Raw genomic sequence first — 25,912 nt, 5'->3', positions numbered from 1 at the left:
GGTCCGGAATACAACAATTTCACCCAGCCAATGAATCCCGGGCCAAACCCAAACTTCTCCAGCGTCGCCCAGATATATGGCCACTCAAGCGTGTCAAATGCCATAGTGGCGTCCAGGGACGCCAAAATGGCTGGCTCACGTATGAACGGAACCCTCGAAAGCACCCCATGCAGACGCCGCAGGTTAAGCGCGGTGTTGCGATGAGGGATAAAACCGGACTGGTCCTGATGGATCAGGTCGCACACCACGCTGACCAGCCGATTAGCCAGCACCTTGGCCAGAATTTTGAGTTCCGCATTCAAAAGCGAAATGGGCCTGTAAGAAGTGACCCGATCACGCGGCCTCCCCTCCTTGTGAATAACCACAATAGTGGCTAGACGCTGGTCCAGCGGGAGGGAACCCGCCGCCCGGGCCGCGAGGAACATATCACGAAGATGCGGCGCCAATGTATCCGGCCGCAATTTGTACAATTCAATGGGAAGGCCATTAGGACCCATGGCCTTGCCAGAGGCGACTGAACGTATGGCCAGAGCGATCTCCTCAGACGTTGGAGTCGCGTCCATCAACGATTTATCCTCCTCCGAAAGGGAAGGCAACGCAATATCTTTAAGCAGGTCGCGGGAATCCTCTTCCGAGCGAGAAGATACCGGGGAATACACCCCGCGAAAATACTCTGCGAAGCAATCAACAATTTCACCCGGATCCGTAACATACACACCCTCCACTCTCTCAACCAGCGGAACAACTCGACTCGCTCTCTCCTTTTTATCCAGCCACGCGATCAGTTTTCCAGCTTTATCACCCATATCATACAGTCGCCCCTGCTGCTCCCTACTCAGGCCCCTGGCCGCCTCGGTGACTAGGGCCTTGTAGTCCGCTTGTTTGATCCTGAGAGCATGCAGTTTGTCGTCCGTGACACCACAATCCAGGTCACCCTCCAACTCAGTTATCTCAGACTCGATACGGGTCACCTCCTCCCGCTCACACCTCTTGGAGTGGGAAATGAGGGACAGGGCCTCCCCCCGGAGTACCGTCTTGAACGCCTCCCACAGAGAAACAGCAGACGACACTGATCCCACATTATCTCCAAAATATTGCTCAAGGGATTTAATCAAATCTGCGCGAATCGCGGGATTACGCAGGTACCAGGGGTTGATCGGGACCACCCTCCCCTCCATCCCCAGGACAATATCAAAGTGCAACAAGAGAGGGGAGTGGTCTGAAATACCCCGAGCAAGATGCCGCACCTCCCCGACCCTCCCCGCCTGTGCCGCTGGCATCAGAACATAATCAAGTCTCGAAAGACTACCATGAGCCCCGGAATGAAAGGTGTATTGTACCTGCGCAGGATGTTTTAGCCGCCAACAATCCACCCGATCTAAGAGGCCAGACAACCAAGTTTGGGCCCGGGGGAGATACCTGGGTGGGTGACGATCCTCAGTTCCGGAGACCACAGCATTAAAATCCCCACCAACCACTAAGATACCCTCCGGCAGCCCAAGAAGAAGGCGCCCCAAATCAGCAAAAGTAGTCGTCTGCAACCCCGGCGGGACATAAACAGAAACCAAAACAACTACTTTACCCTCCCATCTACCCACCAGAGCCGTATATCGCCCCCTGTCATCATGGAGCACCTCGTCAACCTCCAACGGGAGCGAGGTTTTAACCATAATGCCCACACCCCTCGAACCAGAGGTGAAGCCCGAATGGGCCACAAGGCGATAGCCCCGCCTATTCATAGCACAGAAGGAGTTACCAATAAGGTGTGTTTCTTGCAAGAACACAATATCAGGTGAAATCCGTTTTAAGAACTGCAGGACCACCCCCCGTTTTATCCTGTCCCCCAGTCCGTTGACATTCCAGGAAAGAAGTCTCAGTCCCCTACCCCCCATCACAGCCAAAACTAATCTGTCCCCTCCCAGAGAGCACCTTGAATAGAACACAACAATATGTCTGCCTTGTGGTACAAACAAACAATACCCAACCCCAACCCAACATTCCAAACAAAACTCCCCCCTCCCTGCACCCCTGCATGAGCCCAAACAGCCCCCCCAACTTGCAGTGTGCCTGTCGCCCCTGCATGAACTAAACTACAAAGACCCCCTAGAGGAGGAAAGAGAACCCCCTCGAGACACACCACAACCTCCACGGGAGGGGGAGCAAAGCACGACAGTCAAGAAACCCTGAGCACAGCCGAAAGGTGGCATCATCAGGAATTAGCCCCAGTATCAATACCGCTGGCCCGGTCCAGTGGGCACTCTCCTCCCGCGGCCCCCACACCCTCTCGATCATGTCCCCTAGGCAAAGTGTCCAACCAGTCCCGGCCGTCTCCGGACGGTCAAAGAAATGAGAGCGACCCTCGGACTCCACACGCAGTCTGGCCGGGAAAAGCATGGCGTATTTCAAGTTCATATCTCGGAGCCGCCGCTTAACGCCCATGAAACCCAGCCTCTGCTTCTGGACCGCTTGAGTAAAGTCAGGATAGAAGTTCACCTCCACGTTCTCCAGCTTAAGCGGCCCCTGCACTCTAGAAGCTTGTAAGATCGCATCCCTGTCCCGAAAGTTGAAGATACGGGCAATAAGAGGCCGCGGGGGAGCTCCGACCTTCGGCTTGCCACCAGGAACTCTATGGGCCCTCTCCACCGCAAAGAATTTACTCAAACCTCGAGGCTGCAGACGATTAGAAATCAGATCCTCCACAAAGAGATCCGCCGCCGAATCCTCCAGTCCCTCTGGCACCCCGATAATGCGAACGTTGTTCCTCCGTGCCCGACTCTCGGAATCCTCCAGTCGCCGATCCGTGAGCGCACTGGCCTGCCGGAGCCGACGTACCTCCGTCTGGAGGGCCGCCACCTCAGTCGTGAGGCCCGACGCGGTGTGAGCCAAAGAATCCACCCTGTCGTTTGTCTTGGAAAGATCTGCCCTGACAAGGTTAACATCGATGAGAACCGCGTCAAGTTTGTGCGCCAGGGTATCAAATTGTTGACCCACCGAGGTCTTCATCTCCGCGATGGCGCCCATGATGTCCTGCAAAGTCAGATCCGTCGGCAAATCCGGGGCATCTGCGGGGCACTCAGGGGACCTATGTGACCCGCCGGGAGAACCCTTCGGCAGGGTATAGCGATCCATAATGTTGGCTTGAGTTGCAGCGCCACGCCGGGTCGATTTGGCCTTTGGCCTCTCGCCATCCTGCTTCGTCGCCATCGTCCTGTATCCCGTACACCCACGAGTCCTACCGCGGAGAGCGAACAGTCGAGGCCAAGGACCCCAGAGGTCGCCTCAGAAAGGCGGAGCAGGTCCCCGCAGGGCAGGCAGGGTCCCCCAGCGAGGCAACCACCACACACAGAAGGGCCGTGATCCCACTCGCGACAATGGCAAGAGGGCTCAAAAGTGAAAGTGTGGGGTACGCGACTCGCCAGGCTCATCCCGCCGTTGTTGTTCACTTCTCCACTGGATCACCCCCCAACTCTAGTCCGGGGTCAGGAGAGGAGCAGGCCGCAAACTTCAATCGATGCCCAGCACGGCACACGGGGTCCGATTGAAATACGGAAAACGGGTACCACCTCGGCTCAGGTTCACCAACACAGTCCCCTCAACCGAATCAGGATGAAGACAGGATAAATGTAGGAGGTCGCGGAGGTCCTCTGGAGCCTCGCACCTACGCGCCCATCTTGGTTGCGCGCTAGGCTCCTCCTCTTCTAAGGTTTTTTTAAATGCTAATTTCTAACTATAACGTGCCTAAAACCTATGGTTTTTTCAGTGAATTTTCAAAGGTTTTTTAAATGCTAATTTCTAACTATAGCGTGTCTGAAACCTATGGTTTTTTAAGTGAAAAAAAATATATATATATATATGTGTGTGAACACAGAGTTTCTAGCTGTTCCCGAGCCTCTAATTCGGCGGGCTCACGGCTGGGGTAGCCACCCCCAAAATTCTCACACGTTCAGTCCGGCGCAATCCTTTCCAGATATAACGAAGGAATCACACAGGAGCCGTGGCCTCTATTTTCAGTGCAGATTTATTGCAGACACAAACGTCCGACGCGTTTCGGAGTAGGACACTCCTTCGTCACGGGCAAACTTTGTGCATTTCCTCTTTGTTAATAAAGTAAATCAACATGTCACGTGATATAATAAACATAAACAAAATACTCTACATATTATAATTCATATGAGTATTTACAATTTTTCGAAGTTAATATAAGGTAATTTCGTGTAAATGGTAAGTACAATGACTAGCATGTCAAGAACAATGTTTTTGCATGATTAGAAAATCCATAGTTTACAAATAACACGCACACAATAGCGCGTTCGAATAGCATGTACCAGAAAATACATCTGTCAAATAATAACCTCCGTGTTTCCCTCCCATGTGGGATGAAAAAATGCTTAATTATGGTCGACAAAATGACAGTAGAAATTAACATACCGCACAAATAAATTAATGTCGGCCGTTCTGGGACTCGAACTCATCATGTTAAAAGGTAAGACAATGGTGTATTAGTCCATAGTGCTACGGGAGTATTCTCTCTTACCTCCCCACAAGATTAATTTGTACTGGGCTGGCATAGTGACTAGATGAAAATTATATAATGCAGACAGCCTAAGTCTATTGAATGAAACGCCCCAGTGGGCATGCTTTAGTCAAAAACCATTGAATCATGGCAACACATGGCCTTAATCAATATCATAGAGTCTGTCAAAAGATTTAAAGAACAAGGGGGTTTATGAGACTCTTACACGCTAATTAACTCAGTTCAATACTGCCCCAGTGGGCCAAATCATAATAACAGGATTTCCCTTAGGTGTTGCCCATGTGGGCAAACTGTTCAGAGGGTAGCCAATTCATCTACTTCTCCAAGCATCTGTTACCTTAAAAAAAGACAGAATGTCTATTAAAAATCTTCATATTGTTACACGAGATTATTAAAAAGTCACACAAAATTTCTAAAAAACAGCAAGCAGAAAACAGCAGGTATGCATAAACCTATTGAACCAAACATACATCAGTATAAATGCACTGATAACTCCTCATCCATATTCAACCCATGGGGCACCATGGTATTGAATCTAATAATAAATTTGGATTCCAATTTTCTGAGTTCTAGCAATCTGTTGCCACCTCTTACATTAGGTAGAACACAATCAATTGCAGCAAATTTGACAAGACTGGCATTACTGTTGTGGTTATCTTGAAAATGCCGGGCTACTGGATAGGTTTTGTCATTTTTGTTGATGGCCCTCAAGTGCTCTAACACTCTTTTCTTTCCTGAATGGATGGTGCTCCCTATATAGTATTTGGAACAAGGACATTTGAGAATATACACCACAAATTCCGTATTACAGTTTAAGTGTTTTTGTATGACCCAAGGGGCCTCATTATTGTTGAATTTCACTGATTTTATGCTACAACTATATTTACAAGCCTTGCATTGGTTACATGTAAAAAAACCCTTGACCGCATTCTCTTTTTTAGGATTGGGGATCATGTTATTGCATAATTGGTCTCTTAATGATTTAGGTTTACGAAAAGTGAGAGATGGATAATCACCTATATAATCTTTCAAATCCTTATCCGTTTTCAGCACTTCCCAAAACTTTTTTAAGCTCCTCCTGACCTCCCATGCATGGGTGCTGTAAGTAGTGATAAACCTTACAGTTTCCTTAGGCTTAATGGTTGGAACGGTTTCCGTAGGGAAAAGAAGTTCCTGGCGATTGAGAGCTTCAACTTTATTAATCGCCTTATTCACTGTTTTGGCACTATAACCACGTGCCAAAAAACGTTCTTGCATGATGGATTTCTCATTTTCAAATTTGCTGATAGTACTGCAATTTCTGCGTGCCCGCAATAGCTCTCCAAAAGGTATGCTTTGTATAAGGTTATGGGGATGGCAACTGTCAGCGTGAAGTAGACTGTTGCCAGCTGTAGACTTTCTGAATAAGGAACTTTCTATGGTGTTATTTTTTATCTCAAGTTTAAGATCCAAAAATTCCATGGTGTCTTTACTAATTTGGTGTGTGAATTGGAGATTCATTTCATTAGTATTAAGGGTCTCTACAAATTCCATGGCTTGTGTCTCAGTGCCACTCCACACACAAAAGATGTCATCTATGTAGCGTAGCCAGAGGACGGCATGGCTCTTAAAGAGTTCGATGTTGTGGACCACCTGCTCCTCCCACCAGCCCAGGTAAAGACCTGCAAAGCTGGGGGCGAAGCAGGTTCCCATAGCCGTCCCCTGGATCTGCCTGTAGATGTCTTTATCGAAAAGGAAAAAATTATTATTCAAGCACATTTCAATCATTTTGAGCAACATCTCTGTGTGATGTAAAAAACTTGCTGGTCTGCTATAGAGAAAGTGTTTGCATGTTTCTAGGCCTAAAGTTTGCGGAATACTAGTGTAAAGACTGCAAACATCTAGTCCTAACATAAGATACTCTGAAGACCATTCCATGCCAGATATATGCTTAAGGAAGTCACTAGTATCACGGACATAGGAAGGGAGGGATTGAACCAGCGGTTGGAGAAAGTAATCCACATATTTGGAAGTATTCTCCAACGCACTCCCACATGAAGAGACAATAGGCCTCCCTGGTGGCCGTTGGGCATTCTTGGGCAACTTTGGTAGCAGATATAATATTGGTAGTTTGGGGTGTTTGCATGCCAAATAGGAGAATTCATCTACGCTTATCATGCATACATCTTTCCACTCGGTGATCTGATTTGCCACTGTAGACATTGCTTGATTATAAATTAATCTAGTAGTTTGACAATACCTACTGGTGTCAGACAATTGTGATAGTCCCTCTTGTTTATACATGTCCACAGGCCAGATGACCACGTTTCCCCCTTCATCGCTCTGTTTTATGACAAAGTCATGGTTTGATTCCAGTGCATTCAATGCTTTGAGTTGGTGAGGGTTTAAGTTTGTTCTTTGGTATACTTTGTGGTTTTTCAATTTTTTTAGTTCATTAACCATCCCTTTCTCAAAGCAGTTTATTGCTTCACAATTAATTCGAGGCAGAAACACAGATTTCGGTTTAAACGGAGTTTCCGCCATCATATCTACAGGAAGAGCCATGTCCACTATTCCTGCCAGTTCTTGAGCCACCTGGAAAGTCTCTATATCCTTTATTTGAACATCCAATTGTACACTTGATTGTTCAATAGGCTGTTTTTTGGGCTTATTGGAAAACCATTTCTTCAGTTTTAACTTTCTTATGTAATGGAATAAGTCTATCCTACTTTCTGTATAATTGAATCTAGATGTAGGGCAAAATGATAGGCCTAACATTAAAACATCTAATTCAACATTACTTAGTTTGTAGTTAGAAAGATTTACCACGGTTCGCGTTTTCATATTTTCTTGGCGAACCTGCCCCTTGTTCTTGTTCCCACTGGGCTGTCTGATTGCATGGAATAATTTAGCTTTCTGCCTCCTCTTCCTCCTCTTCCACGACCTCTTGCCGGGCTGTCGCTGATGGTCATCGTATTTGACTTGTCTATTGTCAGCAACTCGTACTCCTTTAAAAATCGGGCTTTTAGTGCTTCTGCTTCGTTTTCTTGCACATTGTTAGTTATTTCTGACTCGCATTGCAAAATTTGTTCCATTGTTTCAAATACTCCACTACTTAGTGCCGTTGGTCCATCTCCTCCTTCTGCTCCTTGTATTATTTTTGCAATTTGTTTGGCTTGGTTGGTCTGTTCATTTCTTAATTTCTCGAACTTCTTGCCAAAAGTTAGTATCTGGCCATTATTGTAGTCGATTTCGTCTCTCTCGAATTTGGATAATTTTTTCATTTTAATTTCATCCTCTAGTTTTCCCAATCTTTTGTTCATTTTCTCCATTTCAGTCTCAAATTCTTCATTGCTCAATAACTCTTTCAATGTCACGATTATTTCTTCACTTTCTAGAGTTAGTTTGATACTTTCCTTTTCGGCAAATTTGATTAATATCTTCAACATATTCATGGAGCATATATGATTGTTTTCCATCCACTCAGATAACAGTTCCGGATCCGGTTGCTGGAGTGTTGGGGTTATGAATATACGCAACCCCCGCGGTATGCGATTGCAGTCCACGTAGTGTTGCAAAGCTGTCGCTTCCCACCACTTGGACTGCTCTTTTTTAAGTACTTTCCACAACGTGTCCCACAATTTTCTTTTGTCTTTTATCACATTGGGGGCGGGAATGATTTTCTGTCCCCCCTCCTCAGTGCGAGCCGTTTTGTCAAAAAGTTGCACCGCTGCTGCTTTACGCTTGCTGTTTCTAGTGTCCGCCATTGTTTTTACGGTGTACCATACACACGTAGTTTCCGATGTACTTCTCGGACTGCACTTTTGCTAGCGCTGTGAGTAGTGTAAATCACTCGCGCACGAATGCCGATTACCACGATTTCCCTCCGCCTAGATAGCAACTACTGTGGAGTGTCACTTCGACTCACCCGTCAGGTCCGATATCAGAGAACGCAGCTCCCTGCTTCCCTTCCTCGTAGCTCGACTGGTGTTCCGGGTAGGCACTCCTCCTGCCGCTGTGTTTCAGGCGGTGTCCTTCGTGTGGGCAAGGGTTTTTTTACGACATGAACACAGAGTTTCTAGCTGTTCCCGAGCCTCTAATTCGGCGGGCTCACGGCTGGGGTAGCCACCCCCAAAATTCTCACACGTTCAGTCCGGCGCAATCCTTTCCAGATATAACGAAGGAATCACACAGGAGCCGTGGCCTCTATTTTCAGTGCAGATTTATTGCAGACACAAACGTCCGACGCGTTTCGGAGTAGGACACTCCTTCGTCACGGGCAAACTTTGTGCATTTCCTCTTTGTTAATAAAGTAAATCAACATGTCACGTGATATAATAAACATAAACAAAATACTCTACATATTATAATTCATATGAGTATTTACAATTTTTCGAAGTTAATATAAGGTAATTTCGTGTAAATGGTAAGTACAATGACTAGCATGTCAAGAACAATGTTTTTGCATGATTAGAAAATCCATAGTTTACAAATAACACGCACACAATAGCGCGTTCGAATAGCATGTACCAGAAAATACATCTGTCAAATAATAACCTCCGTGTTTCCCTCCCATGTGGGATGAAAAAATGCTTAATTATGGTCGACAAAATGACAGTAGAAATTAACATATACAGACAATGCAGACAGCCTAAGTCTATTCATTCAATAGACTTAGGCTGTCTGCATTATATAATTTTCATCTAGTCACTATGCCAGCCCAGTACAAATTAATCTTGTGGGGAGGTAAGAGAGAATACTCCCGTAGCACTATGGACTAATACACCATTGTCTTACCTTTTAACATGATGAGTTCGAGTCCCAGAACGGCCGACATTAATTTATTTGTGCGGTATGTTAATTTCTACTGTCATTTTGTCTGAGGAGGCTGGACTTCTATCGACCTGTACGATCCCTCAGGTCAGAAGCTTTGGCTTTGGCTCGGGTGCCACGCATCAAAAGGGCTCGGCTAGGCGGCCGGTCCTTTAGCTTTCTTGCTCCGCAGCTATGGAATTCCTTACCGGTGTCCTTGCGAAACACCGCTAACCTGCTTGCCTTCAGAAAAGACTTAAAAACCTGGTTGTTCACTGGATAATCTGCCCCCTCTTTAGGCCCCTGCTCTTTTTACTGTTATGTTTTCCAGCTCTTTCTTTGGTCTGGAGCACAAAAGCGCCGGGACACTCCTTTGGAGTAGCCGTTGCGCTATAAAAGTCCCATTTAACATAACATTTAACATAACAAGTCAAATACGATGACCATCAGCGACAGCCCGGCAAGAGGTCGTGGAAGAGGAGGAAGAGGAGGCAGAAAGCTAAATTATTCCATGCAATCAGACAGCCCAGTGGGAACAAGAACAAGGGGCAGGTTCGCCAAGAAAATATGAAAACGCGAACCGTGGTAAATCTTTCTAACTACAAACTAAGTAATGTTGAATTAGATGTTTTAATGTTAGGCCTATCATTTTGCCCTACATCTAGATTCAATTATACAGAAAGTAGGATAGACTTATTCCATTACATAAGAAAGTTAAAACTGAAGAAATGGTTTTCCAATAAGCCCAAAAAACAGCCTATTGAACAATCAAGTGTACAATTGGATGTTCAAATAAAGGATATAGAGACTTTCCAGGTGGCTCAAGAACTGGCAGGAATAGTGGACATGGCTCTTCCTGTAGATATGATGGCGGAAACTCCGTTTAAACCGAAATCTGTGTTTCTGCCTCGAATTAATTGTGAAGCAATAAACTGCTTTGAGAAAGGGATGGTTAATGAACTAAAAAAATTGAAAAACCACAAAGTATACCAAAGAACAAACTTAAACCCTCACCAACTCAAAGCATTGAATGCACTGGAATCAAACCATGACTTTGTCATAAAGCAGAGCGATAAAGGGGGAAACGTGGTCATCTGGCCTGTGGACATGTATAAACAAGAGGGACTATCACAATTGTCTGACACCAGTAGGTATTGTCAAACTACTAGATTAATTTATAATCAAGCAATGTCTACAGTGGCAAATCAGATCACCGAGTGGAAAGATGTATGCATGATAAGCGTAGATGAATTCTCCTATTTGGCATGCAAACACCCCAAACTACCAATATTATATCTGCTACCAAAGTTGCACAAGAATGCCCAACGGCCACCAGGGAGGCCTATTGTCTCTTCATGTGGGAGTGCGTTGGAGAATACTTCCAAATATGTGGATTACTTTCTCCAACCGCTGGTTCAATCCCTCCCTTCCTATGTCCGTGATACTAGTGACTTCCTTAAGCATATATCTGGCATGGAATGGTCTTCAGAGTATCTTATGTTAGGACTAGATGTTTGCAGTCTTTACACTAGTATTCCGCAAACTTTAGGCCTAGAAACATGCAAACACTTTCTCTATAGCAGACCAGCAAGTTTTTTACATCACACAGAGATGTTGCTCAAAATGATTGAAATGTGCTTGAATAATAATTTTTTCCTTTTCGATAAAGACATCTACAGGCAGATCCAGGGGACGGCTATGGGAACCTGCTTCGCCCCCAGCTTTGCAGGTCTTTACCTGGGCTGGTGGGAGGAGCAGGTGGTCCACAACATCGAACTCTTTAAGAGCCATGCCGTCCTCTGGCTACGCTACATAGATGACATCTTTTGTGTGTGGAGTGGCACTGAGACACAAGCCATGGAATTTGTAGAGACCCTTAATACTAATGAAATGAATCTCCAATTCACACACCAAATTAGTAAAGACACCATGGAATTTTTGGATCTTAAACTTGAGATAAAAAATAACACCATAGAAAGTTCCTTATTCAGAAAGTCTACAGCTGGCAACAGTCTACTTCACGCTGACAGTTGCCATCCCCATAACCTTATACAAAGCATACCTTTTGGAGAGCTATTGCGGGCACGCAGAAATTGCAGTACTATCAGCAAATTTGAAAATGAGAAATCCATCATGCAAGAACGTTTTTTGGCACGTGGTTATAGTGCCAAAACAGTGAATAAGGCGATTAATAAAGTTGAAGCTCTCAATCGCCAGGAACTTCTTTTCCCTACGGAAACCGTTCCAACCATTAAGCCTAAGGAAACTGTAAGGTTTATCACTACTTACAGCACCCATGCATGGGAGGTCAGGAGGAGCTTAAAAAAGTTTTGGGAAGTGCTGAAAACTGATAAGGATTTGAAAGATTATATAGGTGATTATCCATCTCTCACTTTTCGTAAACCTAAATCATTAAGAGACCAATTATGCAATAACATGATCCCCAATCCTAAAAAAGAGAATGCGGTCAAGGGGTTTTTTACATGTAACCAATGCAAGGCTTGTAAATATAGTTGTAGCATAAAATCAGTGAAATTCAACAATAATGAGGCCCCTTGGGTCATACAAAAACACTTAAACTGTAATACGGAATTTGTGGTGTATATTCTCAAATGTCCTTGTTCCAAATACTATATAGGGAGCACCATCCATTCAGGAAAGAAAAGAGTGTTAGAGCACTTGAGGGCCATCAACAAAAATGACAAAACCTATCCAGTAGCCCGGCATTTTCAAGATAACCACAACAGTAATGCCAGTCTTGTCAAATTTGCTGCAATTGATTGTGTTCTACCTAATGTAAGAGGTGGCAACAGATTGCTAGAACTCAGAAAATTGGAATCCAAATTTATTATTAGATTCAATACCATGGTGCCCCATGGGTTGAATATGGATGAGGAGTTATCAGTGCATTTATACTGATGTATGTTTGGTTCAATAGGTTTATGCATACCTGCTGTTTTCTGCTTGCTGTTTTTTAGAAATTTTGTGTGACTTTTTAATAATCTCGTGTAACAATATGAAGATTTTTAATAGACATTCTGTCTTTTTTTAAGGTAACAGATGCTTGGAGAAGTAGATGAATTGGCTACCCTCTGAACAGTTTGCCCACATGGGCAACACCTAAGGGAAATCCTGTTATTATGATTTGGCCCACTGGGGCAGTATTGAACTGAGTTAATTAGCGTGTAAGAGTCTCATAAACCCCCTTGTTCTTTAAGTCTTTTGACAGACTCTATGATATTGATTAAGGCCATGTGTTGCCATGATTCAATGGTTTTTGACTAAAGCATGCCCACTGGGGCGTTTCATTCAATAGACTTAGGCTGTCTGCATTATATAATTTTCATCTAGTCACTATGCCAGCCCAGTACAAATTAATCTTGTGGGGAGGTAAGAGAGAATACTCCCGTAGCACTATGGACTAATACACCATTGTCTTACCTTTTAACATGATGAGTTTGAGTCCCAGAACGGCCGACATTAATTTATTTGTGCGGTATGTTAATTTCTACTGTCATTTTGTCGACCATAATTAAGCATTTTTTCATCCCACATGAGAGGGAAACACGGAGGTTATTATTTGACAGATGTATTTTCTGGTACATGCTATTCGAACGCGCTATTGTGTGCGTGTTATTTGTAAACTATGGATTTTCTAATCATGCAAAAACATTGTTCTTGACATGCTAGTCATTGTACTTACCATTTACACGAAATTACCTTATATTAACTTCGAAAAATTGTAAATACTCATATGAATTATAATATGTAGAGTATTTTGTTTATGTTTATTATATCACGTGACATGTTGATTTACTTTATTAACAAAGAGGAAATGCACAAAGTTTGCCCGTGACGAAGGAGTGTCCTACTCCGAAACGCGTCGGACGTTTGTGTCTGCAATAAATCTGCACTGAAAATAGAGGCCACGGCTCCTGTGTGATTCCTTCGTTATATCTGGAAAGGATTGCGCCGGACTGAACGTGTGAGGATATATATGTGTGTGTGTATATGTTTGCGTGTGTGTGTGTGTATATATATGTGTGTGTGTGTGTATATATATATATAGAGTGTGTGTGCATATGTATATATGTGTGTGTTTGTGTGTGTGTGTGTATGTATATATGTATATGTGTATATATATATATATATATATATATATCTAACAAAGTATTTCGTCAAGAGTGCTCCTGTGCACCAGAAATCTGAGGGAAAACAGGAACAGACGAAAGGTGACCCAGGATGCAAGTGAGAAAATTAATTTATTTTCGTTTTACAGCAATGCCTGCATGACGCGTTTCAGCCTACGAAAGGCCTTGATCACATGACGCCGAGGCTGAGCAGGAGCAATTTAAAGTGCAAGTGCAAAGTGTGTAACGTACATGATTGGCTAACGCATAAATAGCGTGATAGACATGGAAGAAATATATTGGAAAGAATATATATACATATTCGTAGTTCACTTTTAGTAAAATACATAAAAGTAACGAACATTGATAGACAGTTGGTAAAACAATCCTTAACAACAAAGAAAGCACAAATATAAGGTGCGATCTAAATTTAAGGTAAAACCAACGGGCAGTGGCAGTTTAAAACAAACTTTAAATGTTTTATATATAAAAAAACTGAACACCTACATATGCAACAACGAAATAAGCTGTGCAAAATACGCAATATGTGCAAATGACACCCAAGTGGGTAAAATCCTCATCATGTACGTAGTCAGTGAGCATATATGATACAAATAACCATCATAGATGAACACTAGCATGACTATATCAAAGCGCCAATCAAGATAATGCATAGTATACAAAGTGCAAAAAATAGTGCTATATTAAAAACAATCTTAATATAATATAAAGTAATGTTACAAAAATTATAATTCTTTCTGCATACTAAAAAGATATGGAGGCTATACATCAATGGAACAATAGATATAGGCATCTTTAAAACTGATGGAATGAGTTGATGAAAATGGTATGATTACAGACAGGTGAAGAAATCTTCACTAGCGTTAAGACCCACAGGGGTCTTAGAGTCCAGTTTGAGAATATAGCGGGTTTCTAGCGCACGGAGAAGGGCCTCATATATATATATACACATACATACATACATACATACAGGCTTTATGAAATGTTCAGTCTGTTAAGCCTGCAAATTTGGAAAAAATAAAACATCATACAAAACTCCCTTTCACGATGCTCCCGTAACCATTTCCCAGAAACTAACATGCAAAACTGATTTTGCTGTTTATGTGCTGGAGTGTACGTTTGGCCTGCAATATGTTGGTAGTGCCAAGTTGTAGGTTCACAAACGTATTCTCCAGCACATGAGGGCTATAAGCAATAACGATGCAGCATACCCAGTAGCCAGTCATTTTAGAGAGATCCATGGTAGTTGCCTGGACTACCTAAGCTATTTTGTGGTGGATATGGCCCCACCACTTCGACGTAGTGGTGACCGCGAGGCCTTGTTAAGAAAGCTAGAAACAAGGTATATCCTCGATTTGAACACAAAGACGCTCAACGGGCTCAACTCGAGCGAGGATTTTTTCACCTGCCTTTAAATCTCCCATTCTTCTGATATTCCAGCTGCAGCAACTTTTGTATCTATGATCAACACTTAAGTCTAACCTCCGTACTGTAAAAAGTCTGTAGTTTTACTGTAGACACAACACTTTTTTAACACTTGTTTCTTTTTTTCACTCCTTTCCTCCTTCTATTTAATATTAACACATCGTGTCTGATTGAGGCAGATCAGACATAGTGCCAATTTGGGCTTTGTATTTATTTATTTATTTATTACAACCGGCGCAATTGGATTTATTGGAAACTGAACAATATAATGTATTCTCTTAAGTGACTGTACATGTGATCTAGTACACACGTAATTTTAAATATTTATGACACAATAATTATTTATTAAAGTTTTTTTAGGGTTTCTTTAATGACAGTACCACTTTGTATTCTACATTTGAATGATTTTTTAATCAATTCAATTGATTTCAATTTTCTATATAGGTGTACCAACCAGTCCTGTTGTAAATCGAGAGAATGAAATATACATCTTGTTTTTACAGGTGCTATATGCTTTCATAGGGCTCAACGCATTGTGGGTTGCAAATCTGTATACAGATCAGGGATACCCTATTCATAAGAGAATGCAATGATTCCATGACCCACTGGGGTACTATTCTCCGCCGTTTGTTAAATGGTTTAAAAGTACTTTATACACTTTTTGTACAGTTGTAGACTGCTGGTCTGATTTGTTAGGCCCAACAACCAAGGCTAATGCATACATGTGATGGAACTTTCCATGTTATATTTATTGGATTTCATATGCAACAGGACAACTGTTAATTGCACGGGGCTTCCTTGAGACAGTGTATACCAGTAGCATTGTTGGGAGAAAAAAACAGGTTTAGGACTCTAAGCGCATTTGCACATTGTCTTTTTTTGCCTGTCTAACTACATACCATTCTAGAGCTCAGCGACATTACGAGCTCACAAGGGGAGGTTGTATGGCCCTCACTATCTGGTAATATGTATTTTGCATATTTGCACATGCTCAATTTGCACTGCCACATATTTTTGCACATTAATGTTAAGGCATTTGGGATTATAAATTGACAACGCAAGATAATACAAATGACCATGGATTGTTTACAATGTATTATTGTATATACATATATTTCTTCTATGTCTACTTGCCTCATTGTCACGTGATCAGCACTTTCACTTTAAATGAAGAAGTCTCTTCTGGCAGCGCCATGTGATCAAGGCCTTTCTGGGGCCGAAACGCATCTTGGCGGTGCGTGGTGTAATGGAATAATAAACACTTTGCACGAAGCTTGTTGGGTCCGTGTTCGTCCTTCCTGTCCAAGTGGGAAATTGAAGACGGAGTTCTCTGCATATATGTATATGTGTGTGTGTGTGTGTATATATATATATATATATATATTTATTTATTCTGAATTTTGGGGTCAGCATATTTTTTCAAAGTGAAATGTCCTCTTTGACGTGTACATTACTTTTAGAAGATGACATTGCTTTGCTATGTCCTGAATTTAAACAGTTGGAGATAAGCTCTTGCCTGTTTTGCCACTTATCATTTAACTAAGATGTAAAACAAATAGCTGGCTTAATGTATTGTGCTTGGTTTCTTACAGCTATGTATTTCTGATTGCTGTGGTTTAATTCATTTACAGTTTTGCTGGTGGAACATGGGATTGGGAGTATTTAGGATTTGCATCACCTGAGGTAACGTATGACTAATGAATAAATGTATTGATGGTGCCTGTACGTCTCATGCAGTAATGTAACACTACCAATTCCAATTAAAAATTATCAAGGCTGTCACCTGATTATTAAGGGCTGACTTATATTTTCACAGAATCCTATCTGTTTCGGTAGCTCAATCCACACTAGTCCAGTGTTATCCTGGTTGGAAAGGAATGTCTTGTACTGTTATAGAACCTTTAGTTGCTGGTATGATGGGGATTATATGTCGTACATATCCTATAATTGCCCTCTTCACTGCCATTGAATCTAACCAGTGGGTGATTGACTTTTCCTACAGATCTTTGAATTCTGTCTACGCCAAGGAGTCGCTTGTAAATTGATGTAGCCTTTTCAGGAAAGCTTAGAAAACAGCAGGTCCCTTGTTAAGTTACATGGGCTAGGACTCTTGGAAGAACTGAGTACCATTAGGTTTTCCTTTTGATAGCACCATTTGGGATTACAGCCAATATGGCATTCTGGTCAGCAGATGCTAAAATGTAGATTTTGTCAAGGAATTGTTATATTAATTGAATCGCAGATACTTGTTTATGAAGGTTCTCTTCCAGTTACCAGTGATATGTTTTTCGCTCTTGCCTACAAACATCTTTGAGCTACTTGTGGTTAAAAGACCTAATGTGTACAATGCCAATATTTGGTTTGGCCGGTGGGTCAAATTCGGATTATGATTGGTTGGCTTTTTTTGTCAATTTGCTTGTTTGTGGCTTTCTTTCCTCTTCTCTCTCCCCTGGAGCAGAGCTTATTTCCCATCCTTTTTATTGGATGAGTTGCATGCATCCACTGCTTACATTGAGGGAACTGCTGTTTTCTTCTTTCAGCTATCCATGGGAGTGCAGATGTTTTCTTGCTCTCTCCTTGATCTGCTGCTTCCCCTTACATCGCTTTCCATCTGCTCTCCATGTTTCTCCCATGCCCTGATTTATTTTTTGCTTCTTTTTAATTTTCAAGAATCTGTTCTCCAACAGATCCTCTGTAGCTTTACCGCCCTTCCTGATCTCTGTTGTTTTGCTCTCTGCGGTCAGTGAATAAAGAAAACTATGGTCCTAAGGGGGAAGTGTGAACCTTAACTTTCTCGCCAACCATGTATAACAATCAATAGATTGGTTTGAACAAGAATCAAATCAAATGTATTCAATCAATTTGGAACAATAAGGTTAAAGTTATCTATTTGTCTGGTAATAAGGTGCTCCAAAGATGCAACAGCGCAGTGATGGTGAAATGGATGAGTTTAAAGTGTGCACGTGCTATACAGAAAGCACATGTACAAAACTTGTGACTGAAATGGATACAATTGTTGTTAAATACCACTCTGTATCAGAGTATCATGCTCCAAATCAAATTCAAAACAGTCCACTGATATTTTTTTGACACTTCAACTCCATTGAGTTACTTATATAAGGGTCATCATCAGGACAGAACAAGATTATTGGAAGCACCCAAAAATCGTGATAATCACTTGTGTAGGCTTATAGTGTAACAATGTGGGGGGACTAATTACCATCAACTTCAGTAGCGTACACCAGCAAGACGTAATGAAAAACTAATTCAAAGTAATGAGGAATGGAATAAAACGCAAACACCATCTAAGGATCAGTTTGCCTAAATGCTGCGAAGATTGAAATCACTGTTGATATGAAAAGAGAAGAAAACTACCGTCAAGTGATTAGTGTTTCAATATGCAAAGAAGACCACCATCAAGCGATCGGTGTTTGGAGCGCAAAGCTTGAGCCGTCTACACCTCTGGCCTGCTCTACGTTTAGTTGCTTGACCGTCTCTTCCAATCCCATTTTTCTTAACTTTCTATTTACCAACATCTGAATTTTGCTACCAAATGATGCGCTTGTTTTTGACACTTGGTTTTCACGATCCTTTTTAAAAAACAAATTTACTACTCCAAGATGCGTGTCCTCCGTTTTGCAACAGTTAATCTTAAGAGGACAAAAAAACAAGTCAGAAAGGGTGTTGCATCGTGATTAATGCACATGTATGCGTGTTGGTAAATGTACACGTATACATCATGATGTGGAGGCATTTATTTTGGCAGCAACTTTTTTTTTCTTTATGCTGATTTTGTTCAGCTTTGGCAACAAACATTGGCAAACCCAAAGGAAGGGCTAACACCTTTTAAAGGTGATGCTTGTAGGCTTTTCCTGTTGCTGCACCTAAACCTTCCAGAGGAGTTAAAACGTTTGCCACTTGAAAATATTACTTATTGCATGCATTACTGTAGACATTTGACTCTTTTATCTCAATCAGGATGTCTTCATAAAGACATCTCATGAGTTCTTTAAACTTTTTTGTTTTACAATTTGCACTCATTGATATTAGTTAACCACAGTGGCTTTATCTCAAAGTCAAAACTTTGCATCAGAAGGGAAACTATGGCTATTATTGTGAAGTATTTTGTATGTGTCAGAAAACATCTCTTAAAGCTTTTGTGCACAGCTAAGTTTACTTTACAATACTATCTTCACCTAGATAGGTCGGACCTTCCACTTGAGCACAGTAACCGAGCATTTGGGTGACCTTTCTGTGTAGTAATTTTGCCAGTCAGTCAGTTGAGTTTCTGCTTGTAGGCAAAAGCCTTTATGAAAGACTTAACCTTTCCCCCTTTTGCATTTACAGCAGCTGCTTGGTTCATTAATTTGGTACTAGACTTGACGTGAAAAACTGCTTTTGAGGTTGTTGAATAATTCTCTTTCTGGCCTTTTCTGCTGTTCTTTGTAACTACTCCCAAAAGGAGTGTACAGAAGCCCAGATGGAGGGGCAAGAGGTGGGGTCTTTCCACAGTAGGAGGACAATTGGAAGACGAAAGTGTTGCTTAAATAGTGTCAACCTTTATGTTTTCTTCATTAGGACTTCTTAAACCCATTTTGGTGGCAGAATAGTGGTCAAACCTGGGAGCCTTGTACATCTGATGGAACAGAATTGAAGCTGGTAGAAGGTCTAGGCACCTGTAACTTTTCAACAGCTTTCTTTTCACCACAGTGCTGTACTTGACAGAACAGGCCTGTTAAATTGTGTTATTTGATAACCTCTGCCACTCCTCACCAGAGTGGAAGACACTTACTTTGGCCTGTATGGGAATGTAAGTAATGCAAGTGTGCCTTTGCTAAATACTACACATGTGTACTGTTCATTTTCTACTTTGTCCGCTAAGAGACATTTAAGCATAGCCCTAGGAACTGCAGCCATACTGTATGTGTTACTATCTGTGCCAGCACAGAGCTGCTTTGAGTAGTCCACTATGTGCAATTATTTGGGATTGGCACAAAACTAAAATGTTACCTCTGTAATCAAAGTGGACTTCTTGCATTTATTTTCAAATTTTTATCTTAATTTTGAGACGAATGCCAGATTGGGAATGTACACACAACCCGCTGTGATTTAAGTAAATACTTAAAAAAAAAAATGCTTGCATGCTTCCTGTCTTCATAACCTTTGGTTTATGCAGGAATATGCTGAATTTCAGTATCGAAGAAGGCACAGACAGCGCCGAAGAGGAGATATGCCAAGCATGCGAAGTAACACCCCTGACCCTGATGAACCCAGTGGCAGCACTTCCGGTAAGTTTTCCCCTCTTCCTGGTGTCGTAATTGTTTTAGAGACACATTAGGCAGTGTTGATAGAGATGAAAAGAGACGACTGACCGCCTGTGCCAGAGACTATATCATTTAATGACATTATTGGAGGAGGAAGACGATGAGTGTGGTTGTAAAAGCAACCCAAGATCAAAAACATGGCACTCTTACCAGAACAAATCGAAACCCTAAAGCTGAGGTCATGGCATTACATTGCTAAAATGACATGCATCGGCAAAGCCAATAGGTCTCACCTGTGCCAAATCGATTGGCTTTATTTTTAGGTATGTTGTACAGTATGGTATGCTATGGTCTGTCATTGTATAATATTGCATGGCATGACCTGTCATTGTATAGTATGGCCCATTATTGTATAGTATGGTGTGGCATGGTGTGCCTTGTCATTGTATTATACAGAAATGTATGGCTTGTTATAATATAGTGTGGTGTGGTTGTCAATGTATGGCATGGCCTGTTATTGTACAGTTATGGTAATGGCTGTTATTGTATAGTATGGTATGGGCTATCATTGTGTAGCATCATATCTTATGATATGGATGATATGATATTGCCTGTTATTGTTTGGTATGCTATGGAATGGCTTGTTGTTGTATATTATGGTATGGTACTGTGTGGTATTGGCTGTCATTGTATAGTATGATTTAGTGCGGCCTGTTATTGTATAATATGATATGGTATGGCCTGTTATTGTGTAGTATGGTATGGGCTTTGATTGTATATTATGGTATGGCCTGTGATTGTATAGTATGGTATGGTATATTACGATCCGTCATTGTATAATATGATACGGTATAGCCCGTTCTTGTATAGTATTGTGTGGCCGGTTATTGTATAGTATGGTATCTCACACGTTTTCCTCTTTTTGTCTTAGTCGTTTTAGAAACACATGAGGCAGTGTTTGTAATGGAGATGGAAAGAGACAACTGACCATCTGCAGTGAATGCCAGCTCATTCAGTGATATTTCTGAAGGAGCAAGACAAATATTGTGGTTGTTTCATGAAACCCAAAACAATAAAAATGGCCTTGTTAGCAAAACAAATCGAAAACCAGAAGCTGAGGTCAGGGCAATACATTGCTAAAAGAAAACCATTGGCAAAGGCAGTCGGTCTTGCCTGTGTGAGATCTGTTGACTTTGTTTAAGACGTTTTTTACTTATTTTGTATAGTATAGTATGCTATGGCCCGGTATTATATTGTATGGCCAGTTATTGTATAGAATGGGTTTGGTTCGTTATTTTATGGTGCGGTGTGCCTTGTCATTGTATAGTATGTTATGGCTTATTATTTTATAGTATAGTATGTTTATTTATGTATGGTGTGCTATGGAATGGCCTGTTATTTTATAGTATGATATAGCCTGTTATTGTATATGATATGATATGGGCGATTAATGTACTGTAGAGCATGGCTCGTTATTTTATAGTAGGGTTTTGTATGGCTTGTCATTGTATTGTATGGTAGGGCTTGTTATTGTATAGTATTGGATGGCCTGTATTATAGTAGATGTTATGGTATGGATATTTGGTATGGACTGTCATTGCTTGGTATGGTATGACTTCTCGTATATTATGGTATTGTATGGCTTGTTATTGTATAGTATAGTTTGGCTTGTTATTGTGTGGTATGGCCTACCCTGTGATTTTATAGTATAGTATGAGATGGTAAAGCCTGTTATGGCATGCCATTGTATAGTATAGTATGGGAAGGTATAGCCTGTTATGGTATGGTGAATTATTGTAAAGTGTGGTATGGCCTGTTATTGCATGATGTGGTAAAGACCTGTCATTGTATAGTATAGTACGGTATGGCCTAGTATGGTATGGTATGGTATGGGATAGTATGGCCTTTCATTGTATGGTATGGCACAACCTACTTTGCATTGCTATAGTTTTAGCACGGAGAAGAGGCACAGCAGAGAAAAACATGCAGTTGCATGAACTGCTTAAATAAAAATGGAAAATGGCAAGAAGATGTTTTTAAACATAAAAAAAGTTATTGGCTACAGTGTTTGCCTAGAGGATGCAAAGCAGTATTAAAGTTAGAATTTGGAAAACAAGCAAAGTGGATTTGCAAGTTGTATATAAAAAAAGGAAATGCTTTTAAACATTAAATAAGTCCTTGTGTAGTGTCACCCTGAAAGATCTAAAAGTCAGTTGTGGCAGTATTGCCATGTAGATTTTAAACATGAAATAGGTCCATTGCTAAAGTGTTAGCGCAGAGAAGGTGCAAAAGTTAAAATTGGACATCATGGTTAAGAAAGGAAATGGTTTTCAACGTGAAATAAGTCTGTGGCATGAATATTGCCCCCATTTTAAAAACACATCTGAGAAGATTTGGAGGTGTGGGCCAGTCAGCCTCTCAATTCTAATGGGTAGGGTAAAATATACACGATGGTGATGCTCCCATGCTTTCTCAATATACTGCAGAATGTTCCTTTCATTATTCCAAACCTGTTCTTTCAAGAAGTCTAGTCATTGATAACCAAATTCCTCTGGGTAGACAAACCTCTTAGTCACTTAAGTGAAGTATAAACTCCCTACAAGTATGTGGCCTGGGGATACCTGAGCTCCAACTTTATTACTGGGCAGCACAAATGGTACCGATTGGGATTGGCTGTTTGGAGACAGGTACAACTCCTCCAGATTTCTAGAGTTGGTGACCCTTAAAGAACTATGGACTCAATCTACTGTATGGAGGGGGTCTCCCTTACATTCGGTACTACAGATCACCAGACTCAGCTGCTATGCTGTTGGGCAGCCGTTATTCCTATCAAATGGCTGGGTAAACTTACAATGCAGATACTCCTATGACAGGGACATGATAGAAGAAAGTGGCGCTATTATAAGGCTTCCGCCAATTGGAAATTATTCCCATTTCTCACTTGGGAGATGTATGGAACCATGATCACCTCCTATCCTTTGACCACTTCACCAAAACGTTTCAGTTGCATAGGCCCAGATTATTATTTTTTACATACCTCTAGGTCAGCCACACCCTAGAAACATAGAGAACCGAGTTAGAGGCGGTGCCTGATTACACCCCAGTCGAAGTGAAATCAATCATGGAATCTCTAGATAGTTAATGAATATCGAGACTATATTGGCCCCTCCTACTAAATGGTCCAGATCTCTTAGGGAGTGTAACACACACTTGGGAACAAAATGTTGGGGAGTTGGAGGCTGAGGAGTGACAGGTGACCTGGTTGACTGCACAAACTCTGCCCCCCCCCCCCCCCAGCCCCTCAAAATGTGGATGGTCCCATTTCATTATTTTCACAGAATCTACTACAGCCTTTAAAGGCTCTGAAAGATGGGTAGGGCACAGAATGTGAAAAGTACACAATGCTATGACCCAGATGGGTCCTTTTAGCATATGATGTTTCAATGCCCTCATATAGCAAATTATTAGCATAAGTTGCACAACTTCGGAGGCATGTCTGTATGTGGGTGTGTTAACTGGGTTCTAGGCTTAAGGTTCGGTCAGAGGGAAACCCATAAAGAGCTGAGTAAGAAGTGCATCCATTAGCTGGGGAAACGTAGGAATGTTCCATCCTTGATGACTAACAACATTTTGTTCACATGTTGTGTGGGATGGCTCAGTAGGGGGGGGCAAAGGTTAGCCCTAGAGACTGTGTGATTATAAATTTTACAGAATCTGCATATGTCCATAACTTGTTATTCATTGGTGGCCCTGGATAGTAGGGGGGGGTCTGGGGTAAATCTTTTACCCCTGGGCTACTTTTATAAGCCCCCCGGGACTTCGTCAGAGGAATCCTCATACTGCCAAGAACCCCGCTATTTGTGCTCTTTGTACCCCAGCACTAAACAGTCCCAGCTAGGTGATTTGTATAATGTCCCAGTGTGTAATAGGTTCGGTCCCTTGGACCTTGTCGATTGATTTGAAGAAGATTGTAGTCACATCATTGGCATACCTATCTTGGAACTCAGTGGGGTAACACACTGGAAGGAGGTTCCCGTTTATTTTAATGACTCTAATTTTGGTGGGAATTCAAGCCCATGACCCCCAGTGCTGTCACAGCTTGAAGAGTCTCCAGTGGCAACAAGAGCCCCTACTACTATAGTTACTGTGGAAACGGGCTCCCAAGATATACTTCTGAGGGCCAGAACATCCTCGAGTGCCTTTTCTGTAGGTTTTAAAAAGGTAGTTTTTTTTTATAGTCAGTAAGACACTAGATCAAGTAGGAGGGGGTCGTATAGTGAAACTTGGGGGAGGTGGTGGAGCCTAGTGGCCTGCCACAAGAAATTGCAGATAACTAAGACTACTTTCATGGAACCTTGTTGGCTTAGGCCCTAAGCTGGGGAATCCTAATTGTGGATTATATATTGACACTTTTGATATTTGTCTCTTCCAAGAAACGTGGCAAAGTCTGGAAATTATCCGCCCCAGTTTTGCCACATATTGTGTTAATACCAGGTCCCATGGGCAGAGAAGTCCCTTGGGGTTGGGGGGGGGTCCCTAATGATATGGATAGGGTCACACGTGGGACGCGTAGTGATGGGGACTGAAACTGTGACAGATTATAACCTATTTGTAACCATTAAACTCCCCAATGGATGCCTAGCCAATATTTACAACATCTACTTAAGACCTTCTGCTACGCTGCAGGAATCTACCTCAATTGATGCTCCAACTATCCCCCCCCCAATCAAAAAATGGTCTCCCTTGGTGGTAAAACTAAATGCTCTATCTCTGAATTGCATTTGAGCATGCAATGGAAGAACAAAGTCCGACAGAGAGGGGAAGCACACCTTTAATAGAATTGGAAGTAATAGTCTAATTGATTATATTCTTTTAGATGTTAGGATTTGGCCATTCTTAGCTGATTTGGCTGTGGTGTATAGGCATGACAGTGACCACAATGCACTTGATATGGATTTGGAGCTTCCTGCTGCCCAAACACAGCTAGCTCTCTCATAGCCGCTGGATGGTAGGTGTAAGCTTACTCCTAACAAATGCAGAATTTCTTTTTTTTTTTCTTTTTTTTTTTTTAAAAACCTTTATTTGTGCATATGAAAAGAACAAATACGGGCCTACAACCGTCAGGCCGGCCACGGTACGGTTAAGCACTGGTACAAACATTACATCCCCTGCGCATCCACGGTCAAGATTAGCAACGAGTCATGAGGTATACACTGGAGAGATCCTTGACACCAGGGGAAGGAGAAGTGAAGGTTAATTTTAAGGTTTTCAAAATAATTTTATCAGGGAAAAAATCAGTAAAGAATAAGAACCAAGGAGATTCGAGTCCGCAAGATAGCTTCACCACACGGGAGAGCAGCAGCATCATTAAAACGGTCATGGAAGAAAAATCTCAGGCAGTGAGGCGATGCAGTTATATAACAGGATAGTCACATGAGTAAATATGCACCCCTCCAGAGCCGCCCCCACTCAATCCACCCCACACCCGGACCCCGAATCGAAACAAGTATAGCGCAGAAACATAAAAGAAAAAGGCCCATAGAACTAAGTAGAAACAGTGAATTACCCCCCCACCCTACACCAATGCGGAGGCTACGGCCTGCCCCCCCCAGCATAGTGCCTGTCGCCCAATGAACCCGAAATATAGACAAGAGAGAAAGTAGGAATAGAGTAAAGAAAAATAAGAGAACAGAGAGGTAAGTGGGGAGGAGCCTACGTTACCCCAGAGCGCCCGAAACCATCGGCCA

At 42.1% G+C, this 25,912-nt stretch overlaps 1 protein-coding gene across 3 annotated transcripts in view; it reads left to right on the top strand.

Moving 5' to 3' along the window:
* ANKIB1 (ankyrin repeat and IBR domain containing 1) overlaps positions 1 to 25,912 on the top strand; it is a 556,103-nt gene that overhangs the window by 450,623 nt on the left and 79,568 nt on the right. For 2 of the 3 annotated variants that reach the window (XM_085631082.1, XM_085631083.1), the window contains exons 17-18: positions 16,533 to 16,584; positions 20,078 to 20,189. In XM_085631082.1, the coding sequence (XP_085487208.1) occupies positions 16,533 to 16,584; positions 20,078 to 20,189 (164 nt within the window). The remainder of the gene's footprint in view (positions 1 to 16,532; positions 16,585 to 20,077; positions 20,190 to 25,912) is intronic. The other variant, XM_085631084.1, reaches the window with a different exon arrangement.

This window comes from Triturus cristatus, chromosome 10 (assembly GCF_964204655.1).
Source record: "Triturus cristatus chromosome 10, aTriCri1.1, whole genome shotgun sequence".
Taxonomy (NCBI): Eukaryota; Metazoa; Chordata; class Amphibia; order Caudata; family Salamandridae; genus Triturus; species Triturus cristatus.
Note: the sequence above shows the minus strand (reverse complement) of the source record. Positions and strands in the feature narration are given on the sequence as shown.